The 22,130-nt window shown below is 46.5% G+C and overlaps 1 protein-coding gene across 1 annotated transcript in view; it reads left to right on the plus strand.

The window, feature by feature from the left end:
* fgfr1op2 (FGFR1 oncogene partner 2) overlaps positions 1 to 22,130 on the plus strand; it is a 34,814-nt gene that overhangs the window by 7,249 nt on the left and 5,435 nt on the right. The window contains exons 2-4 of the mRNA XM_038780936.1: positions 1,603 to 1,739; positions 16,327 to 16,444; positions 18,679 to 18,821. Coding sequence (XP_038636864.1) covers positions 1,605 to 1,739; positions 16,327 to 16,444; positions 18,679 to 18,821 — 396 coding nt within the window. The 5' untranslated portion in view covers positions 1,603 to 1,604. The remainder of the gene's footprint in view (positions 1 to 1,602; positions 1,740 to 16,326; positions 16,445 to 18,678; positions 18,822 to 22,130) is intronic.

The raw sequence follows: 22,130 nt of genomic DNA on the forward strand, positions 1-22,130 counted from the left end.
TGACACAAGCAAAATATTGCTAATGCTCACCTCGCTGACTGTTTACAAGCTGGGGTGGTCAGCTTCTCTGCCCTGCGCTTCAGTGTGGCTGGGGGATCCGATGGTATTTCTGTATCTTGAGAAGATTAAGTTCACCTTGAGGAGGGGCGATTGAAGTATTCCATAAGAGATGGGGGTCTCTTTATTCTTCACTTTAAAAAGTTGGTCACCGTTAGTTGCTAAGGGGAGGAGGGGGCTTGGGAGGGGCTTTAGGGATGAGGGGGTGGTTATTGGGTGGCACAGTGGCAGTGGTTAGCACTACTGCCTCAGAGCCCGAGACTTGGGTTCAATTCCGACCTCGAGTGACTATGTGCGGAGTTTGGACTTTCTCCCTGTGTCTGCGTGGGTTTCCTCTCGTTGCTCCAGTTTCCTCCCACAGACCAGAGGTGCAGGTTAGGTGGATTGGGTATACTAAATTGCTCCTAGGTGGGGCTACAGGGGATAGGGTGGGGAATTGGGCTTGGGTAGGGTGCTCTTTCCGAGGGCCTGTGCAGATTCGATGGTCTGAATAGCCTCCTTCTGCACAGTAAGGATTCTATGATTCTATTTTGTGAGTCATATGTATGGGCTGGTACAGTGGATGGGGTGCTTTCTTTTGTTATTCATTTTTCTTTGTGTTTTGTTTTATGTATAAAATATTTAATACCGAATAACACAATTTTCAAAAAACAATATTGCCAATGCTGGGATTCTGAAAGGAAACCAAAGTGCTGGAAATACTCAGCAGGTTAGGCAGCATCTTTGGAGAGACAGGTCCATGACCTTTTATTAGTTTGTGAATGGTTTGTGAATCACTGCTGCTGCAGATCTAGTGCAAAACAGCAGCTGTCTTAGCCGTTTAAATGACAACACGGTTTAATTGGAACACAAAATTAGGTCAGTGCTGCAAAACGTGTTATTAAAATGTGTGGATGTTTGCAACCACCCTCTCTTTTCTCTTCCCCCCCCCCCCCAATCCAAAGTTTAAAAAAACTTATTTTGGTTCAATCATTCTCTGAAGCAATTGAAGGATATACTTTCATCGCAATCTTGCCTGTTTATGCTGCCATCATTGAGACCCTTGCCTGCAAGTGCACTGGGTTCAAACACTTGGTCAAAGCCTACTGCTCCAATGCAGTATTGAGAAGGTGCTGCGTCATCAGAGGATCTCTCCATTGAAATAACCAAAGACCCCATCTGACTGTTTTATGGTTATGGTACTCTTTAAAGATCCTGTTTTATAACCGAAATTTCACATGCGACCAACTCTACTGAAAACTGACCAGTTCACCCAGTGAGACCTTGCCTTGCATGAGGCTGATTCCCATGCTTACCTATACAACACAACTACACATAAACTCAATGTGATCTTTATACTTAAAAAGGAACGTTTGCAGGGACATGGGAGAGAATTGGACTAATTAGAGAGATTTTTCAAGGCTCGGCAGACAAGATGTGGTGAATTTACTCCCTCTGTGCTCTTTAATTTTACACTCCAAAGCAATCTGTTATTCTTGCAGTGTTTTGGCATCTTCACTGAATTGCAAGCAAAGGTCCCCATTAAAGCCATCTTTCCTTTTGCAGAAATGAGTTGTACTATAGAAAAGGTTCTGGCTGATGCAAAAGCGCTGGTGGAACGGCTGAAAGAACATGACAGTGCAGCAGAAGCTCTCATTGAACAGACCACTGCCCTTAACAAAAGGGTGGAGGCCATGAAACAGGTGAGTGATGAACAGCAGACACTCTGCAATCATGTTCATCTCCCACTTCCACTTTTCGTCTTTGGAAAGAAATTAACTTTATTAAATGCAAACGGCAAAATTAAAAGTACCTCCTTAAAAATATTTTTAAAGGGAACTGTACCGGTCGGAGCCAACGGGGGAGAGGAGGGGAATGAAGAGATTCCTTGACAGGCTTTCTTTCCCGAAGGTGCAGGAGGAAAAGGTGGAGGGGCTGGGTGCGCCGATTGAGCTGGAGGAGCTAGTTAAGGGGATCGGGCAGATGCAGTCAGGGAAGGCACCGGGGCCGGATGGGTTCCCGGTGGAATTTTATAAAAAGTTTGTGGACCTAGTGGGCCCCTTGCTGGTGCGGACACTCAACGAAGCGTGGGAAGGGGGGACTTTGCCCCCGACGATGTCACGAGTGCTGATCTCGTTAATTTTAAAGAAGGACAAGGACCCCCAGCAGTGTGGTTCATACAGGCCCATATCTCTCCTCAACGTGGATGCTAAGGTGCTGGCAAAAATCCTGGCCACCAGGATAGAGGACTGTGTGCCAGGGGTTGTGCATGAGGACCAGACAGGTTTTGTGAAGGGAAGGCAGCTGAACACGAATGTGTGGAGATTGCTGAATGTCATTATGATGCCGACGATTGAGGGGGAGGCAGAGATAGTGGTGGCGCTGGATGCGGAGAAGGCCTTCGATAGAGTGGAGTGGGGGTACCTATGGGAGGTGTTGGGGAGGTTTGGATTTGGTGAAGGGTTCATTAGATGGGTAAGGCTGCTATATGAGGCCCCGATGGCGTGAGTGGCCACGAATAGGAGGAGGTCGGAGTACTTCCGGCTTTACCGAGGGACCAGGCAGGGTTGCCCCTTGTCCCCCTTGTTGTTTGCACTGGCAATCGAGCCGCTGGCGATGGCATTGAGAGATTCAGAGAGGTGGAGAGGCTTGGTGCGAGGTGGAGAGGAACATAGGGTGTCGTTGTATGCCGACGACCTGTTACTGTATGTGGCGGACCCGGTGGGAGGGATGCCGGGAGTGATGGAGTTACTAGCCGAGTTTGGGACCTTCTCAGGTTATAAATTAAACTTAGGCAAGAGCGAGGTGTTTGTGGTGCACCCTGGAGACCAGGAGGAAGGAATTGGTAGGCTCCCGCTTAGGCGGGCAGGGGAGAGCTTTAGGTACCTGGGGGTGCAAGTGGCCAGGGACTGGGGGACTCTCCACAAGAATAACTTTACCAGACTGGTAGATCAGATGGAGGAGGAGTTTAGGAGGTGGGACATGCTGCCATTGTCGTTGGCGGGGAGGGTGCAGTCCGTCAAAATGACAGTGCTTCCAAGGTTCTTGTTCCTTTTTCAGTGCCTGCCCATATTTATCCCCAGGGCCTTCTTTAGGAGAGTGACCGGCAGTATTCTGAGCTTTGTGTGGGCACATGGGACTCCGAGAGTGAGGAGGGTGTTCCTGGAGCGAGGAAGGGATAGAGGCGGGCTGGCGCTGCCCAACCTTCTGGGGTACTATTGGGCAGCCAATGTGTCAATGGTGCGTAAATGGGTGATGGAGGGGGGAGGGGCGGTGTGGAAAAGAATGGAGATGGCGTCATGTAGAGGTACGAGCCTGGGTGCCATGGTAACGGCACCGTTGCCGCTCTCCCCTAAGAGGTTTACCACGAGCCCGGTGGTGGCGGCGACCCTAAAATCTGGGGACAGTGGAGATGGCATCGGGGGGAACAGGGGGCTCGATGGGGGCCCCACTGGGTGGCAACCATCGGTTCATCCCGGGGAACACGGATGGGGGATTCAGGGGGTGGCAAAGGGCGGGCATCAGCAAATTGAGGGACCTGTTTATTGGCGGGAGGTTTGCGGGCCTGGGGGAACTGGAAGATAAATTTGGCCTTCCCCAGGGGAACATGTTCAGATACCTGCAGGTAAAGGCGTTTGCTAGGCGACAGGTAGAGGGATTCCCTTTGCTGCCCTCGCAGGGGACGATGGACAGAGTGCTTTCGGGGGTGTGGGTAGGAGAGGGGAAGGTGTCTGATATCTATAAGGTAATGCAGGAGGTGGAGGAGTCGTCAGTGGAGGAGCTGAAGGCTAAATGGGAGGAGGAACTCAGGGAGCAGATAGAGGACGGGACTTGGGCGGAGGCCTTAGAGAGTCAACTCTACCTCCTCATGTGCGAGGCTTAGTCTCATCCAATTTAAGGTGCTGCACCGGGCCCACATGTCCGGGACTAGGATGAGTAGGTTCTTCGGGGGTGAGGACAGGTGCACCAGATGTTCGGGGAGTCCTGCGAACCACGCCCATATGTTCTGGGCATGCCCAGCACTGGAAGAATTCTGAAGGGGGTGGCGAGGACGGTGTCGAGGGTGGCTGGATCCAGGGTCAAACCAGGGTGGGGACTCGCGATTTTTGGAGTTGCGGTAGAGCCGGGAGTGCAGGAGGCGAAAGAGGCCGGTGTCCTGGCCTTTGCGTCCCTAGTAGCCCGTCGAAGGATTCTGTTACAATGGAAGGATGCAAGGCCCCCAAGCGTGGAGACCTGGATCAGTGACATGGCGGGATTTATAAAATTGGAAAAGGTCAAATTTGCCCTGAGAGGATCAATACAAGGGTTCTATAAACGATGGCAGCCTTTTCTGGACTTCCTGGCTCAGAGATAGGTAACTGGGTCAATAGCAGCAGCAACCCGGGGGGGGTGCATTATTGTAGTGTTTATTCTGTAACTTTATAGTGTTAATTTGCGTTGTTGTTAAAATGCTGGGTTGTTCATGGGGATGGGGCGAATGTATATGATTGTTAATATTATTGTTATTTTCGGTATTTTACTAAGGTGCGTCAATGTTGTATAAAATCAAAATTTCTCAATAAAAATTATTTTTTAAAAAATATATTTTTAAAAACATAACATGATAAAGTTATTTGCTGATGCTTGCTGACCCAGATTAGAAAATTGTTCAGATTTGCAGTTCATGGATCCTGGTTACTGAATTGCCCTATTGTATGTGCCGTGGAGGCCAACACAGCATTGTAATTTTGTCCTTTTCCATAGGACTGCGCCATACAATGTTAATTCCTTGTGGAATTTTGAGCAGACCATGCAGCTGAGGCCATATATATTTTCCAATCCTGCTACACTGAGAAGGTGGCATTGGACCTTCAACGTCTGCAGTCTGTATGATGATCCCCCAATATTTTGTTAGAATTGTAATCAAGCAGTGATGATGTTATGTCCGGAGTGGTCTACAACTTTGTGGAGATGGGATAATTAGGGAAACTGGATGCTCCCATGATTCTGCAGCTCATGTGTTCTCTGCTAGAGGTTACAAGGGCTGGGAATGCTGTTCGTAAGTTTAATGAATTTCTGTAGCACATCCTGTAGATAACGCACTGCAACCACAGTCTGCTGGTTTTGAGGATGGAGAATGTGTCTATTAATTCAATCTCAGCCTGTGACTAAATTCATACTCTATACATGTTACAATACTTAGTATTTACTGGGTTATAAAGCTCATGATGATCAGAACCCATTTATTCTTTACCTTGTCTGCACTCTGGCTCTCAATTTGGTTTTGTCCTGCACCATTGGCTTTACTCTCTTTGGTTTCTCAGTTAAAATATGATATTGCTTATCATTATAAAAGTTATGGGGGAAATTTCTTTCATCCAGAGGGTGTTTGCAGTTTAGAATTAATTTCCTGAGAGGGTGGGGGAGACGGTTTGATTGAGGTATTTAGAAAGGAATTGAATTGGATTGCTATCTGAAAAGTAAGAATGTGCAAGGTTACAGGGATAAGGTAGGAGAGTGGGACTAGGTAGGATTCTCCTTCAGAGATCCAGTGCCAACGTGAGGGCCAAATGGCCTCCTGCACTCTAAAGATTCTGTGATTATATCTGGTACATTGTAAGCGATATGTTCTGGGTAATGGAAAGTGTGTTGATAGAAGTTTTACCACTTGGGTGTGAGATCTAAACTGGCACCATTAGTCTTTGCATTTCTTGAATCTTAATTTGGAGTGTGGCTTTCTTTAGGAAATCTCACTTGCCTAATTTACTAATCATGGGCGGGATTCTCCAATAATGGGGCTATGTCCCCATGCCGGCGTGAAAACCGGCACCAACCACCGTCGTCAACAGCCCCCCGAAAGTGAGGAATTCTCCCCTTTCTAGCGGGCTAGGTTGCCGCCGGAGTGGTTCCCGCAGCTCCAGCCAGTGCCGAACGACCTGCGCATGTTTGCGAAACGGCCGCCGTATTTCCGCACATGTGCGGGGGTTCATTCTCCGTGCCGGTCCCAGGGCAATATGGCGGAGCCCTACAGGGCCCAGCGCGGAGTAAAGTAGCTCCCACAGAACCAGCCCGCCCACGATCGGGAGGCCCCGATCATGGGAGCAGGCCACCGTGGGCCCCTCCCCCCGGGTCAGATTCCCCCCCGCCCCCCCCCCCCCCCCACCAGGACGGCCTACGAACACTTACCTTCCAGGTCCCGCCGTGTGGGAGGTGAGTAATCCATGCCGGCGGGACTCGGCTAAACTTGTCAGCCCATCTGGGCCCGGAGAATTGGTGGGGGGGGGGCTGTCAACGGCCCCCGACAGGCGCGGCGAGAGTCCCGCCGGGCCCGAAAAACGGCGCCGGATAGGAAAGCCGGATAGGTTTTGCGCCTGCCCCCTCGGGATTCTCCGACCCGGTGCAGGGTCGGAGAGTCCCAGCCCATGTCTGTTTGAGTGGATGAAGTTTAGTGAAGTGATAAGTAGCATTATGTGAAGCAGATTAGCATAAGGAACTCGGAAAACTTTGAACAGCTGCCATTATGAGACACATAAAAGGAAAAGTATTCCTGCCTTGCTGCAAATAATTGCAAGGGTTTACTGTTTTAGTATGAGTGTGCTTTAAATAATAAACATTCAGAATTTGTTTAGTGCATATGGTGAGTTGAATGGAATCTATCTTAGAATCCTAGAATAGAGTTGTTATATAAAATAGTCTTAATGTGGAATTACTTCCACAAATCTGCCCACGTTCACTGTCATTACTGCATTCAAAATGACAGATCAATTCAGGAAGTTGTTGCTAGTATATTAGCAAAGAATAGTGGTGAACATTTGAAATGTTCAAACTGTTTACACTCAGTGTAGAACAGTGTATGTATATACATTTAACTCTTTGATCGCGAGTGTATTTTGAGCAGCAAAACAGTGGTAAAATAGAACATTGAACATACAGTGCAGAAGGAGGCCATTCGCCCCATCGAGTCTGCACCGACCCACATTAAGCCCTCACTTCCGCCCTATCCCCGTAACCCAATAACCCGCCCTAATGCTCAGGGGAAGAAGCTTCTAACAGCTGCTGATAATGGGAGCATTCAGATAATAGATTAAAAGGAAAGGAATAACTTGCACAGTAACTTATGTCTCTTGGTAATAACCAAAGCACTTCATAACCTGTAATTTATTTTCATTCCAATCACTTCTATTATGCAGGCAAAAACAGCAGCCATTTTGTGCATAGCAAGATCCCAAAGTCAGTAAGGAGGTAACTGACTAGTTAATTTGTATTAGTATCAATACAGTAAACTCAGTGTCAATGTTGCACATGGTTATCACAAGTTGATGTTCTTTATTGAAATATTGTGAAGACCAAAGCTGTTCTTTTTGGTCCTCACTCCAAATTCCCTTCCCTTCCCAACTTCCTCCCTCTACTTGACAGAACTTTGAGATTAAATCAATCTGTTCACAACCTTGCTGTCACATCTGATCCTAAGATAACCTTCCAACGTCATTCGTGCCATCACTAAGTTTGCCTATTTCCACTTGCAGAACATTGCCCAACTTTGCTCCTGTCTCAGTTCATCTGCTGCTGATATCTGTGCTCCACTAATTCTGGACTCTTGTATATTCCCAGTTATAATCACTCCATCATTGGTGGCTGTGACTTAGGTTGCCTAGATCCCAAGCTCTGGAATTCCCTCACTAAACCTCTCTACCGTCTCTCGTCATTGAAACTTACTTGTTGATTACGATTTTGGACTTCTGACCTACAGGACGCGATTCAACAGACTCGAGTTAAAGTTTGCTGAACAGAGTGTTTAGCGGAGAAAGATCCGACTATTCAATGGCACTTTGTGGGTGTTTTTTGGGCTCGGTGAGGAACTCCCCGTTGAGGTCACTCGTTAAGACTACTTTTTTTTTTTATAAATGTTTTTATTCAGTTTTCGTATTTTATATTGAACAAATTACAAATTGTTAGGAGAGAGAAAAAAAAAACAAACAAACACGCAAAAATTAACATACATATTTACAGTTAAGCATCTTCGTAGTAGTAACTGCGCCCCCCCCCCCCCCCCCCCTCCCCCCCTCAACATGTTTATTTAGCTTGGTTTTGGGCCTTAGCTAGCCATCGAACCCCCGTAACGAACCTGTAGCCCCCCCCCCCCCCCTCCCGCTACCTTCCCCCGACTATTCTTCCTCTTGTACATTGGCCACAAATAGGTCCCGGAACAGTTGCATGAATGGCTCCCACGTTCTGTGGAAGCCGTCGTCCGACCCTCGGATGGCAAATTTGATTTTCTCCATTTGGAGAGATTCCGAGAGGTCGGACAGCCAGTCCGCAGCTCTGGGCGGTGCTGCTGACCGCCAGCCAAACAGGATTCTACGGCGGGCGATCAGGGAGGCAAAGGCAAGGGCATCCGCCCTCCTCCCCAGGAATAGATCTGGCTGTTCTGAAACCCCGAAGACCGCCACTATCGGGCATGGCTCCACCCTCACTCCCACCACTTTGGACATTACCTCGAAGAAGGCTGTCCAGTACTCCACGAGTCTGGGGCAGGACCAGAACATGTGGGCGTGGTTGGCCGGGCCTCTTTGGCACCGTTCACATCTGTCTTCCACCTCCGGGAAGAACCTACTCATATGGGTTCTTGTTAAGTGGGCTCTATGTACCACTTTTAGTTGCGTCAGGCTGAGCCTTGCGCACGTGGAGGTGGAGTTGACCCTATGCAGTGCTTCGCTCCAGAGTCCCCACCCGATCTCCATCCCCAGGTCGTCCTCCCATTTCCTCCTTGTTGCGTCCAGTACGGTGTCGTCCCTATCTACCAGTCGGTCATACATGTCACTACAGTTCCCTTTCTCTAGGATACTTGCGTCCAGTAGGTCTTCCAGTAGTGTCTGTCGTGGCGGTTGTGGGTACGTCCTTGTCTCCTTTCGTAGGAAGTTTTTGAGCTGCAGGTACCGTAGCTCGTTCCCCCCAGCTAGCTGAAATTTCTCTGTCAGTTCGTCCAGTGTTGCGATCCTGTCGTCCGTGTATAGGTCCCTGACTGTCAGTGTCCCCCCGTCCTGCCTCCACCTTTTGAAGGTGGCGTCGGTCAGTGCTGGTTTGAACCTATGGTTGTTGCAGATGGGAGCCCTGTTCGACATTTTGGTCAGGCCAAGTTGCTGCCGCAGTTGGTTCCAGGATTGGAGGGTGGCTGTCACCACTGGGCTGCTGGAGTGTTTTTTGGGTGGGGATGGGAGTGCTGCCGTGGCGAGGGCCCGGAGGGAGGTTCCCATGCAGGAGGCCTCCTCCGCACGCACCCACTCAGCTTCTGGCTCCTGGATCCATCCCCTTACTCGCTCGGCTGTTGCTGCCCAGTGGTAGAATTGTAGATTCGGGAGGGCTAACCCTCCCCTGGTTTTTGTTTTTTGTAAGACCTTCTTTGGGATCCTAGCATTTTTACCCCCCCCATACGAACGCCATGATGAGTTTGTCCAGCGCTTTGAAAAAGGCCTTGGGGATGTAGATCGGAATGGATCTAAACAGGAAGAGGAACCTGGGCAGTACGTTCATTTTGATCGTCTGAACTCTCCCCGCGAGGGAGAGCGGGAGTGTGTTCCATCTTTGCAGGTCCTTTTTAACTTCCTCCGTCAGGCTGGTGAGGTTCCATTTGTGGATCCCTTTCCAGTCATGGGCTATTTGGATCCCCAGGTAGCGGAATTTTTGTCGGGCTTGTTTGAACGGCAGCCCCTTTAGTGCTGCCCCCCCCCCCCCCCCCCTTGCGGGTGTAATGGGAAGATCTCACTTTTGCTCATGTTGAGTTTGTAGCCCGAGAAGGCTCCAAACTCTTTCAGGAGCGCGATGATTCCGTCCATGCTGCTTTGTGGGTCCGAGATATAGAGGAGCAGATCATCCGCATAGAGTGAGACTCTGTGCTCTCTACCTCCCTTCGGATCCCCCTCCAATTTTTTGCTGCCCTGAGCGCGATTGCTAGCGGTTCGATTGCTAGTGCGAACAGCAGCGGGGACAGTGGGCATCCTTGTCTGGTGCCCCTGTGCAGCTGGAAGTATTGGGAGTTGGTATTGTTGGTCTGTACACTCGCCATGGGAGCGTTGTACAGGAGCTTTACCCAAGCTGTGAACCCTGTTCCAAGCCCGAACCGCTCCAGTACCTCTATGAGGTATATCCATTCGACTCTGTCGAAGGCCTTTTCTGCGTCCAGGGAGACGATCACCTCTTGTGTTCTCTCCCCGGAGGGGGTCATTATCACGTTCAGCAGGCGCCTGATGTTCGCGGTCAGCTGTCTACCTTTGACAAAGCCCGTCTGGTCCTCTGTGACCACCTCAGGTACACAGTCTTCTAGCCTTTTGGCTAGGATTTTGGCCAGTATTTTGGCGTCTGCATTCAGCAGAGATATGGGTCTGTATGACCCACATTCCGTTGGGTCTTTGTCTTTCTTAGGTATCAGCGAGATTGAGGCCTGTGCTAACGTGGGTGGCAACGTGCCCCTAGCTAGCGAGTCTGTGAACATCTCCCGCATGTGCGGGGCCAGCGCTGTCGCAAATTTTTTGTAGAAGTCCGCCGGGAATCCGTCCGGTCCCGGCGCCTTCCCCGCCTGCATGGAGCTAATGCTCTCCATGATCTCTCCCAGTGCTAGTGGTGCTTCCAGATCCCGTTTTCTGCCCTCTCCCACAACTGGTATGTTCAGTCCGTCAAGAAACCGGTTCATCCCAGCCTTCCCCGTTGGGGCTCTGAGGTGTACAGCTCTTGGTAGAAGGCCTTGAAGGTTTTGTTAATCTTCTCTGGTTCTGTTTCCAACGTGCCTCTGGTATCTCTGATTTGCGCAATTTCTCTGCTGGCTGCCTGCTTTCTCAGCTGGTGGGCCAACAGGCGGCTGGCTTTGTCTCCGTGTTCGTATAGGGCCCCGCGTGCCTGGCGGAGTTGGTGTACTGCTTTCCTGGTGGAGAGCAGGTCAAAGTTCCTTTGTAATTCTTTTCTCTCCGCCAGGAGTTCTACAGTCGGGGCCTCGGAGTATTTATGGTCTACCTCCAGTATGGAGTCGACCAGCTTCTGCCTAGCCACCCTTTCCTCCCTATCTCTTTGCGCTTTGTAGGCTATGATTTCCCCTCTTAGTACGGCCTTAAGCGCTTCCCAGAACGTGGAGGGTGAGACCTCCCCGTTTTGGTTGATCTCAGTGTACTCCGCTATGGCCTGCGCTATCCTTTCGCTGAAGGCCTTGTCAGCTAGTAAGGCACCGTCCGTTAAGACTACTTGTGGATTGGGGTGCCATTTGTAAAGGCAGCCCCGATCTTCCGACACCCCCTCTGCATTCCCCACTGCGACCTCAGGACTCTTCTTCCCCCCACTTCACCCACTTACCTCTTCCGGGGTTCTGAACCTCTTTTCTTCCCCACAGCTTCACCCCACCTCTTGTGGGCAAGGCCCCCCAGGCCGAACCACTGGCATGGGCAACCTGGGCACCCTGATGGTGCCAGGCTGGCAGTGTCACACTGACAATGCAAAGGTGCCACCTTGTCCTGTCCCCGACAACCCAGCAGCCTCAATTCCCCAGTGAGACACCCCCCTGTTCTCCCACCCCAGAGTGCCATCACAACTTTGTGAATCAGTACGGTGCTTGGTTGAGGTCTCGCTGGCAAGGCCGGTGAATCCTGGACCCCAGGTGAATTGGTTGAGCGCATATTTAAATGAGCCTAATGGATTTATTTATAATGGAAATGTTTAAATATTCCAGAGAATATAGGCTCATTTTTCCCAATGTAAACGGGAGTCTAAGCTATACAGACTGGGAATATACTATGTTCCACTCCAGCCCATGTGGTGTTGGATAGTCTTTGCTGGGCAGCTGATATGGATTCTATAATTGACTTTGGTCTACCTGGGATAGGGAGGAATGAATTATCCCTTCAATTTGTTCAAACTCAACTAGCCAAGGGGTACAGAAGAGAGCTGGAGCCAAGACTTTGTACACTTTTATTTACAGAGCTGCACATTGCCTTTGTGCTTCACCAATCCAGTAACCAGTGTCATATATAATCCCAATTAATGTCCCACCATTTGAATAGATCTAAACACTACTATGTGCAATTTATTTCCTTATTTACCTTGTGTCTTTGCATAAATTCGGGATAGAATGTTCATTTAACTTTCTTTGATTCATATTATCTTAAAATGGAAATATCCTTTTTAATATGTTATTTATTCAGCAGTACTAGCTGTGCCTCTTGGCTCTCAGCAAGTGTGATCCTTGTTGGCAATGCTGGAAGGTTTCAATGTTCTCCCACTGTCTGAAGGGGAGAATTTATTTGAGAACAAATCATTGGAGAGAGGAGCAAAAAGAGTGCAGGATTGGCTGGAGGTAGAAAGTATATCCATCCTCATTAAGAAGTGTTAACGGCAGTTTACAATTGTAAATTTAGGTCAGAAATTTGTCAAAATCTATTACTTTGATACTTGTGAATTTTGCGATGACCTGATAGATATCTTTAAAATTATGAATGCAATTATGAATCCAAAACCAAGGGGCATAAAAATACGATAAGTTACAAATACATCCAATAGGGAATTGAAGAGAAATTTCTTTACCCAGGGAGTGATTAAAATGTGGAGCGTGTTACCACAGTAGGTGGTTGACACAAACAGCTTAGATAATCTAGGAAATAGGGCCACAATTTGGCAGATGGAGTTTGATGTGGCTAAGTACGAGGTTATCCATTTTGGCTGAAATAATTGTCAGGCAAATTATTATCTAAATGAAAAGCAGATTGAAAATGAGTCTGGGAAGAGGGGCCTGGCTGTCTTTGTTCATGAATCGCAGAAAGTCTGTATGCAGGTACAAAACGTAATAAGAAAGGCAAATGGAATGTTAGTGTTTATTGCAAAAGGATTGGAGTATAAAAGTAGAGAAGTATTGTTGCAATTGTATAGGGTGTTGGTGAGACCACATCTGGAATATTGTGTCCAATTTTGGTCCCCATATTTGAGGACCTGTAAAGATGCTACCTTATGTGGTAGCATTGGAAACAGTTCAGAGGAGCTTCACCAGATTGATTCTGAGGGGTGAAAGGGTTGTCGTATGAGAAGAGATTAAACAGTTTGGGCTTTTGTTCGCTGAAGTTTAGAAGTTTGAGAGGGGATCTGATCGAGGTATATAAAATACTAAAAGGGATTTATAAAGTAATGTAGACCAGCATTTTAGATTGTGGCGTAATCTAGGACAAGAGGTCACAGATATAGTTTGAGAGGCTGAGATAAGGAGGAGCTACTTCTTGTAGAGGGTGGTGAATTTGTGGAACTCGCTGCCCCATAGTGCGGTGGAGTCCGAATCATTAAATGGTTTCAAGAGGGAGATAGATATATATTTCTGATTTTTTTTTTTTTTAAACTGTTAAAGGGATATGGGGAAAAGGTAGGGAGGTGGCTTTGAGACCAGGAAGCAATCAGCCATGACCTGATTGAATGATGGAGCAGGCTCAAAGGGCTGAATTGCCTACTTCTGCTCCTAATTCCTATGTTCCAATGTTATCAGAAGGAAATTAAACAAGTCATATGAGAGAGAAGGGAAAGGAGGTAGGTGGAATGGGAAAGACTCATCTGGTTCATAAACACCAGCACAGACTCGCTGGGCCAAATGGTCTCTTTCTATGCTACAGATTCTGTAAGAAAAAGTTGTTAGTTAGAAGCCTACTGTTTAGAGTTATGTCCAGTTAAATGTCAAGAGTTCCATCAGATGATAGATGAGACTATCTTTGCCCTCTGAGGGGATGGGCAATAAATGCTGGCCCAGGCAGCCTACATTCTGTGAATGAATAGGGGAAAAAACTACATTGGGAGAACACAAGTTCTGTTGCGTCTTTACAGGGATTCACATGTTTACAGCAGAGACCAGTAGAATTGAATTTAAATATCATCACTATCTAAATGATTTGTGTTTTAGTTACAACTATCACCTCTATTTCTTTGATTGCAAATAACAGTCCAACATACTCTGCTCTGCAAAAAGACTGGGATGGTCTGTTAAGAGACATCTCTAAGATCATTATTAACTCCTCTCAGTCATCAATCAGCAGGAAACGTGACCTTGATAAAGCAAGATCATACCAGTTGTTCCTTGCAAGATATCACACTTTTCTCTTTCTCTTACTATCCTACTTCCTACTGAGAGAAGCAGACCGCACAACTCTTAACTTGCTGTTTCAGACTCTTACTCAACTGCTAACTAGCTTTTGGAGCACTGCTCCTTCCTCGGGTGAATGAAGAGGTATGTTCCAAAAACATATATGTAGACAAAGTCAAAGATGCAAGACAATGCTTTGAATGTGAGCATTGGCAGGTAATTAAGTCTTTACAGATCCCGAGATAGGGGTAACCCCAGGTTAAAGAGGTGTGAATTGTCTCAAGCCAGGACATTTGGTAGGATTTCGCAAGCCCAGGCCAGATGGTGGGGGATGAATGTAATGCGCATGAATCCAAGGTCCCGGTTGAGGCCGTACTCGAGTGTGCGGAACTTGGCTATGAGTTTCTGCTTGGTAATTTTGCGTTGTTGCGCGTCCTGAAGGCCGCCTTGGAGAACGCTTACCAGGAGATCAGAGGGAAAGCCCTTGACTGCTGAAGTGTGCCCCGACTGGAAGGGAACAGTTCTGCCTGATGATTGTCGCGTGATGTCCGGTCATCCGTTTTTGCAGTGTCTGCATGGTCTTGCCAATGTACCACGCTTCGGCACATCCTTTCCTGCAGCGTATGCGGTAGACAACGTTGGCCAAGTCGCACGAGTATGTACTGCGTACCTGGCGGGTGGTGTTCTCACATGTAATGGTGGTACCCACGTTGATGATCTGGCATATCTTGCAGAGATTGCCATGGCAGGGTTGTGTGATGTCGTGGTCGCTGTTCTGAAGGCTGGGAAACTACAGCCTTCAGAACAACAACTACGACACCACACAACCCTGCTATGGCAATCTCTGCAAGACGTGCCAGATCATCAACATGGGTACCAAAATTACACGTGAGAACACCACCCACCAGGTATGCGATACATACTTGTGTAACTCGGCCAATGTTGTCTACCTCATAGGAAAGGATGTCCCGAAGCGTGGTACATTGGCAAGACCATACAGACGCTGCGACAACAGATGAACGGACATCGCGCGACAATCGCCAGGCAGGAAAGTGCCCTTCCAGTCAGGGAACACTTCAGCAGTGAAGGGCATTCGGCCTCTGATCTCCGGGTAAGCGTTCTCCAAGGTGAGCTTCAGGACATGCAACAACGCAAAATCACAGAGCAGAAATTTATAGCCAAGCTCCGCGCACATGAGTACGGCCTCAACGGGGACCTTGGATTCATGTCGCATTACATTCATCCCCCACCATCTGGGCTTGCGAATTCCTACCAACTGTCTGGCTTATTCGGGCCCAGAGGGTGACTGTCCAAAGGCTGTCAGCCGTCCAGTGTCAGGTGCGCAGGGTGCACGAGACGCTCTGTAGCGGGGTGCGGGTCTCACTCGTGCCTGACACTATGTCGCCCCTCACCCCCTCTGGGGAAACTCCCGGAACCTGACACATCATAATTGAAGGTTCTTTTGTTTTTCTGCCTCTGTAGATAGTTCAGGTAGTGCCCTATTGGGCCCCCCTCTTCACCAACACTCCGACTCCCTCCCTCCCCACCACCCGCCTTTCCCCTCTCTCCCCACCAACTCCCTTCCTTTCCCTTCTGTTGATACAGAGGCGAGGGTATCTGATCTGGTCTCTCCAGCGCAAAGGTTACTATTTGTACCATTTGTTTTTTTTTGTTGAAACGTGTTGTGATCTCCCCCCCCCCCCCCCCCCCCCCCCCGTACATCGGTACTGAAGGGAGGGTACACTGTTTCTCCAACACAAAATTAATGTTTGTATCGTTTGGCCTTGTATATATTTTTTACTGTTTTAATAAAAAGATATGAGACAATTCACACCTCTTTAACCTGGGGTTACCCCTATTTCTGGATCTGTAAAGACTTAATTATCTGCAAATGCTCGTATTCAAAGCATTGTCTTGCATCTTTGACTTTGTCCATCTATATATATATGTTTCTGGAACATACCTCTTCATTTGCCTGAGGAAGGAGCAGTGCTCTGAAAGCTAGTGATTTGAAATAAACCTGTTGGACTTTAACCTGGTGTTGTAAGACTTCTTACTGTGCTCACCCCAGTCCAACGCACCCGGTATCTCCACATAAACTGCTAACGTAAGATGGTGACCTATTTCTGTGTACAGGGTAATCAGAACAAAATACTGTGGATTTGTTCCTGCTTTTTGTTATTCTTTCTGAGGAGAATTGCAATCCTTCTGTTATTCAGTATCAGGAAGACATTCAGGAATTAAATGAAGTGGCCAGGCACCGACCCCGCTCCACCCTTGTGATGGGAATCCAACAAGAGAACAGGCAAATCCGAGACCTACAGCAAGAAAATAAAGGTAAATCTTCATTGTGTCTATTAATGAAATTAATTGAGAGGCACACACTGAATGTGCAGGTTCTCTCCCTTCAAATCATTTGTGATTGAGACAATTTAATGAATTCATTTTAGTTCTGCGCATCAAAACTCTTGTAATCAAAATATTGAAAATGCTGATGCAATTTGCATTCACAGAAAGAAATGTATTTTATCTGGTGGGGAACAGGTAACGATCTTAAAATCAAAGCTAAGCTATTTAGTGTCAAAATTCTTATAGCGAGTTGGTGAAGGCAGAGACCAGAAGTCAATCTTTACTCAGTTTTCGATTTATTCACAAAGTGACACATTATCGATGTATATCTCCTCTTTAACTTTTGAACCAAATAAAATAAAGCAGTTAACAGTGGTGACAGCCAGTTAAAAGGACCAAGTGTCTCTCTACATGTGCAAAAGTCATTATCTAATGAGTAACCCACCACACCTGTAAACACCTAATATTAATTTATGCCATTAACATTCAGGAGTGAAAGGAGGAAGCATTTTTTAGAAAAACGGTAGTGGAAGTCTGGAATTCTTCTTCACCACTTTGCCTCATTCCTTTTTCCTCAACCCCGCCCCTCACGAAAGACCTGATGGTGGAGGACAATTGACATTTTTAAGACTGCAATCGATGGATTTTTGTTGAAAAGATATAAATTAAAGAGATAAGCCACTAAGATTGAATTCTGGAACAGGCTGAAAGCTGCCTCCTCTAGGCGTCTCTCCTTTGGTCTAAATGTGCAAAACATGGTAACAGAAGCTAGGGCACTTAAATATTCAGTTTAGTCTGTTAATTCTTTTGCTAATAGTAATACTAAAATAAAATGAGACTTTGTCGAGTTTTCCCAATCCTGTTTCCGAATACAAAAAGGAGCAATCTGCATTGAACAGGATTTGTTTGAAATATCTTAATATCTGAGTTTTATAAGCTGCCCCAAGACAAAGCTGTTGGAACATTGTTAAGGAATCTGTGGTCAATTTACGCTGTCCAGGTTTAAGCGATGTGAAGCCACAGCCACCTTCCACTGACACTAAACTTGTACATGCAACTATTTTTTTGACTATTGACCTATTGATGAATTGTACGCTTCCTAAAGGTTTTGCCATTTTCTTTTCCTGTTGAAATGTTTGCACTCCTAACTACCACAGCAAATTAAATACACAAATGCTTTATTGGAATTTTGCCTGTCATTCATAAAGCAGACAGCTGGTAACTCATGTCCGCCTTTCTTCAATCTGTCAATTCTGAAAATCCAGCCAGTTGGCGCCAAATTGCTTTACTGTATTTTGTCTGTACACAAGTATTAAATTCATCAGTGTAGTACGTTAGAACATTCTGTATTCTCATCGCATGTTTCAGTGTATTCCAATAATCTAGGTTAGGAACATAGGCCGGCTCCCTAGTGCAGTACTGATGGAACACTCTATTGCTGGAAGTCGTTAAACTGAGATCCCATGTTGCTGATATGGTTGGACATTGTGTCCCATATCTAATTGAAGAATGGGGAATTCTCGGCTGTTTGCAGTTGATGTTTCCTCTCAGCCAACAGGTTTTTTGGAATCCTGCTATGCACAAAATGGTTGCCTTTGTCACAACAACTCATGCAGTTCTAAAACAATCCATTGTGAAACACTGTGGAACATTTCCGAGGGTCCTCTTGGGGTAGTTTCTAATTGCAAGGCTTTTCATGTTCAATCACTTAGAAAACCTTGTCTTAAATAAAGCTAAAACCTGTACAATAACACCTGTGTGTCTTAGCCAAAAGGTTTAGTTAAGGAATCCTATACTATGTGAAATTCCATGGAATCCCTCTTTCCCTCCCACCATGCATATTATAAAATAAAACTGAACACAAACTAAAACAGTATTGAATGATTATTTTTCATTCAATGCAAGAACAATCTATTTTGAAAAAGTTGGTACAATTTTAAATGACCTTAAAATTGCACGGAACCTTTTAGGGATGCTCAGGGAATCCTGCTTGAGAAACCCTGGTCGAAGTCCATTGTGGCTACATATTCAGAAGCCCATCCTGCTACCACATATTGCGCTTGCAGGTCCAATTTGATTCAGGCTTTGCATTTGTTTTGTGAGCGTTGCTCTTAATGTTAGTATTGCATAGAATCTTAGTGAAACCTTTTGATAAGACAGTGCAAAGCATTTTCAAGAAACATTGGCAATGAGTTGTTATTGGAATCTCTTTATATCCCTAGAACTACGGACATCACTAGAAGAACACCAATCTGCATTGGAGCTCATAATGAGTAAGTACAGGGAGCAGATGTTCCGCCTGCTGATGGCCAGCAAAAAAGATGATCCTTTGATGATTACAAAATTAAAGGAACAGCATTCCCAGGTTAGTGACCGGATCTCCTCCTCCTTCTTTCATTGTGTTCTGTGTGTTACGGCTTCCTTGTATAATGAACATGATGCACCAAGGAGGAATTTACTCTTGGATTACACCAAAATAGAATCGTAGATCATAGAATTTACAGTGCAGAAGGTGGCCATTTGGCCCATCGAGTCTGCAACTGCCCTTGGAAAGCGCATCCTACTTAAGCCCACACCTCCACCATATTCCCAGTAACTCCACCCAGTCTTTTTGGACACAAAGGGCAATTTAGCATGGCCAATCCACCTAACCTACACATCTTTGGACTGGTCACATATTGTATTAAAAGCTCCTGAGCCACTTCAAGGATTACATTTTTTTTTTTACAATTTTTTAATTAAAGTCTATTAAACAATTTTTTTTTATGTTGGCAGTTATGATGATCTAGAATGCGCTGCCCGAAATGGTAGTGGAAGCCGATTAAATTGCAACTTGTAAAATGATTTGGAAAATTACATGGAAAGGAAAGATTTTCAGGAGCTTGGGGAAAGAATAGAGGGCGTGAGACTAACTTGGAAAGCTCTGTCAAAGATCTGGCACAGGCATGACGAGAGTCAGATATATTGTAGTGCCACTTACCTCTTTCAAAAGGACATGTAAATGCTCATTTTAAAACTGCAATACTATAGGCAGAATTGTTATTTATAATATGTTGGATTTGTTTTAAAACTCAATGCTCCAGTATTGCAGTGGCATTTGATTCAGTCCGCTGGCAAAAACAGGAGAGTAATAATTATACATCAAAACAGGTGAATTGGGATTGTTGAGCCTTGCAAAGGACTAGTGCATAACCTATACTTTCAGCAGTTTGGAACTGACTCCAGCCTGATGTGACTGCCGTGGTCCCAGAGTAAATTAATTTTAATAGGGTTGCCTTGTTTGCGCTACAGAAAATTCACACTGGTGCATTCCTGGTGCTAGATAGAAGTCTTCATTAAAGGAAATCTCGAGGGTCATCTTGGGTCTGGAGCACAGTTGCACTGTTTAATTATTATAGACCTTTAAAAGCACTGGCGTAAACAAGCAAATTTCAAAAATTATAACAAGCAAAATACAGTGGATGCTGGAATCCAAAACAACCGAATAGCGGGAAAACTCAGCAGGGAGAGAGAGAAACAGTTAATATTTTGAGTCCGTTTGGCTCTTCATCAGAACAGAGAGGAAATATTCTTATTATGCTGTAGCTAGAAGAGATTGCAACTAAAGTGTAGCAAGCCTAAGAACTAGAGATTGATGACCACGGGTGGGGTTAGGAGTGTTTTTGCATTGATACAATATTTGGGAAATAAAAAAGTTTAAGATGGAGGAGAAAAGTCACAGTCTAAAGTTGTTGAATTTGATGTTGAGTCCTGAGCCGGGTTCAATTCCGGCCTCGAGTGACTGTCCGTGTGAAGTTTGCACTTTCTCCCTGTGTCTGCATGGTTTCCTCCAGGTGCTCTGCATTCCTCCCACAATCCAAAGATGTGTAGGTTAGGTGGATTAGCCATGCTAAATTGTCCCTTGGTGTCCAAAAGGTTATGTCGAGTTACTGGTTTACGGGGATAGGGTGGCGGCGTGGTCTTAAGTAGGATGCTCTTTCCCAGGGTAGTTGCGGGTGGCCTCCCTCTGGACTTTAAATTTTGTGTAAATTCTGTGTGACGTACCTAATCAGAAACTGAGATGCTGCTCCTCCAGCTTGCATCAGGCTTCATTGGAGCATTGCAGCAGGCCAAGAACAGACGTGTGAGTATAAGAACAAGGCGCTGAGTTAAAATGGTGAGCAACAGGCAGGTTTGGGGTCATACTTGCAGACTGAATGAAGATATCTGCAAAGCGGTCATCCAGTCTGCATTTAGTCTCCCCAATGTAGAGAAGACCGCATTGGGAGCAGCAAATACAATAAACCAAATTGAAGGTGGTGCAAGTGAAACTCTGCTTAACCTGAAAGTAGTGTTTGGGGCCTTGATTAGTGAGGAGGGAGGAGTTAAAGGGGCAGGTCTTGCACATTCTAAGATTGCAAGGCAAAGTGCTGTGGGAATGGATGGGAAGTTGGGTGTGATGGAGGAGTAGACCAGGGTATCGCGGAGGGAATGGTTCCTGCAGAATGCTGGCAGACTGAGGGTAAGATGTGTTTTGTGGTGGCATCATGCTGGAGTTAGTGGAAATAGCGGAGGATGATCCTTTGGAAGCAGAGGCTGGTGGAGTAGAAATTGAGGACAAGTGACTCTGTCATGGTTCTGGGAGAGAGGGGAAATGGTAATGGCAGAAGTGTGGGAAATGGGTTGAACGTGGTTGAGTGTCCTGTCACTCACTGTGGGAGAGATACCATGGCTAAGGAAAAATGCAGCCATGTCAGAAGCGTCATTGTCAAAGGTGGCATCATTGGAACAGATGCGACGGAGGAGGAGAAACTAGAAGAACAGGATGGAGTCCTTGCAGGAAGTAGGGTCTGAGGCGCTATAGTCGAGGGAACTGAGAGAGCCCGTAGCTAGTAATGAATATTGGTGGTCAGGCTATCACTGGAAATGGAGACAGAGGTCAAGAAAGTGAAGTAGCAGAGATGGACCATATGAAGGAGAGAGAATTGGAAGCAAAATCGATTATTTTTTTTTTAAATTCCAGCTCCAGACGAGAGCATGAAGTGGCACCAATACAGTCATTGATATAACAGAAAGAGAGTTGTGGTTACAGTCCAAGTAGGACTAGAACAAGGGATGTTCCACATATGTCACAAAACGGCAGGTGTAACTGGTACCCATGCAGGTACCCATGACTGCATCTTTTATTTACAAGTGAGACGGGTTAAAGGAGAAATTGAATGACAGAACTTGTTCATCCAGGAGGAGGAGAAAGGTAGTGGATGCGATTGTTCGGGCCTCCGCTCGGCAAGATGCGGAAAGCCCTCAGACCCTCCTGGTGGGGAAGAGAGAAGAGAGGTGTAGAGGGATTGGATATCCATAGTGAAGAGGCAGCGGTTAGGCCAGTAACTGGAAGTTATTGATTTGAGATAAGGTATCCGAGGAATTACGAATGGGAAGAGACTGGACAAGGGGAGAGAGAATGGAGTTAAGATAGGAAGAGATGAGCTCTGTGGTGCAGGATATGGTAGATCTACCAGAGCAGCCCCGTTTGTGGATTTTGGGAAGGAGGTAGAAGTGGGTTGTGCAGGCTTGGGGGACTGTGGAGGGCAATGAGGTCAGTGACTGCACTCAAAACTGGTTTTATGTTCGGTGGTGGGGTTATGGTCCAGGGAAGGTAGGAAAAAGTAAAAGTTTTAACTGCTGATTAACCTCA

Source organism: Scyliorhinus canicula, chromosome 20, assembly GCF_902713615.1.
Source record: "Scyliorhinus canicula chromosome 20, sScyCan1.1, whole genome shotgun sequence".
Taxonomy (NCBI): domain Eukaryota; kingdom Metazoa; phylum Chordata; class Chondrichthyes; order Carcharhiniformes; family Scyliorhinidae; genus Scyliorhinus; species Scyliorhinus canicula.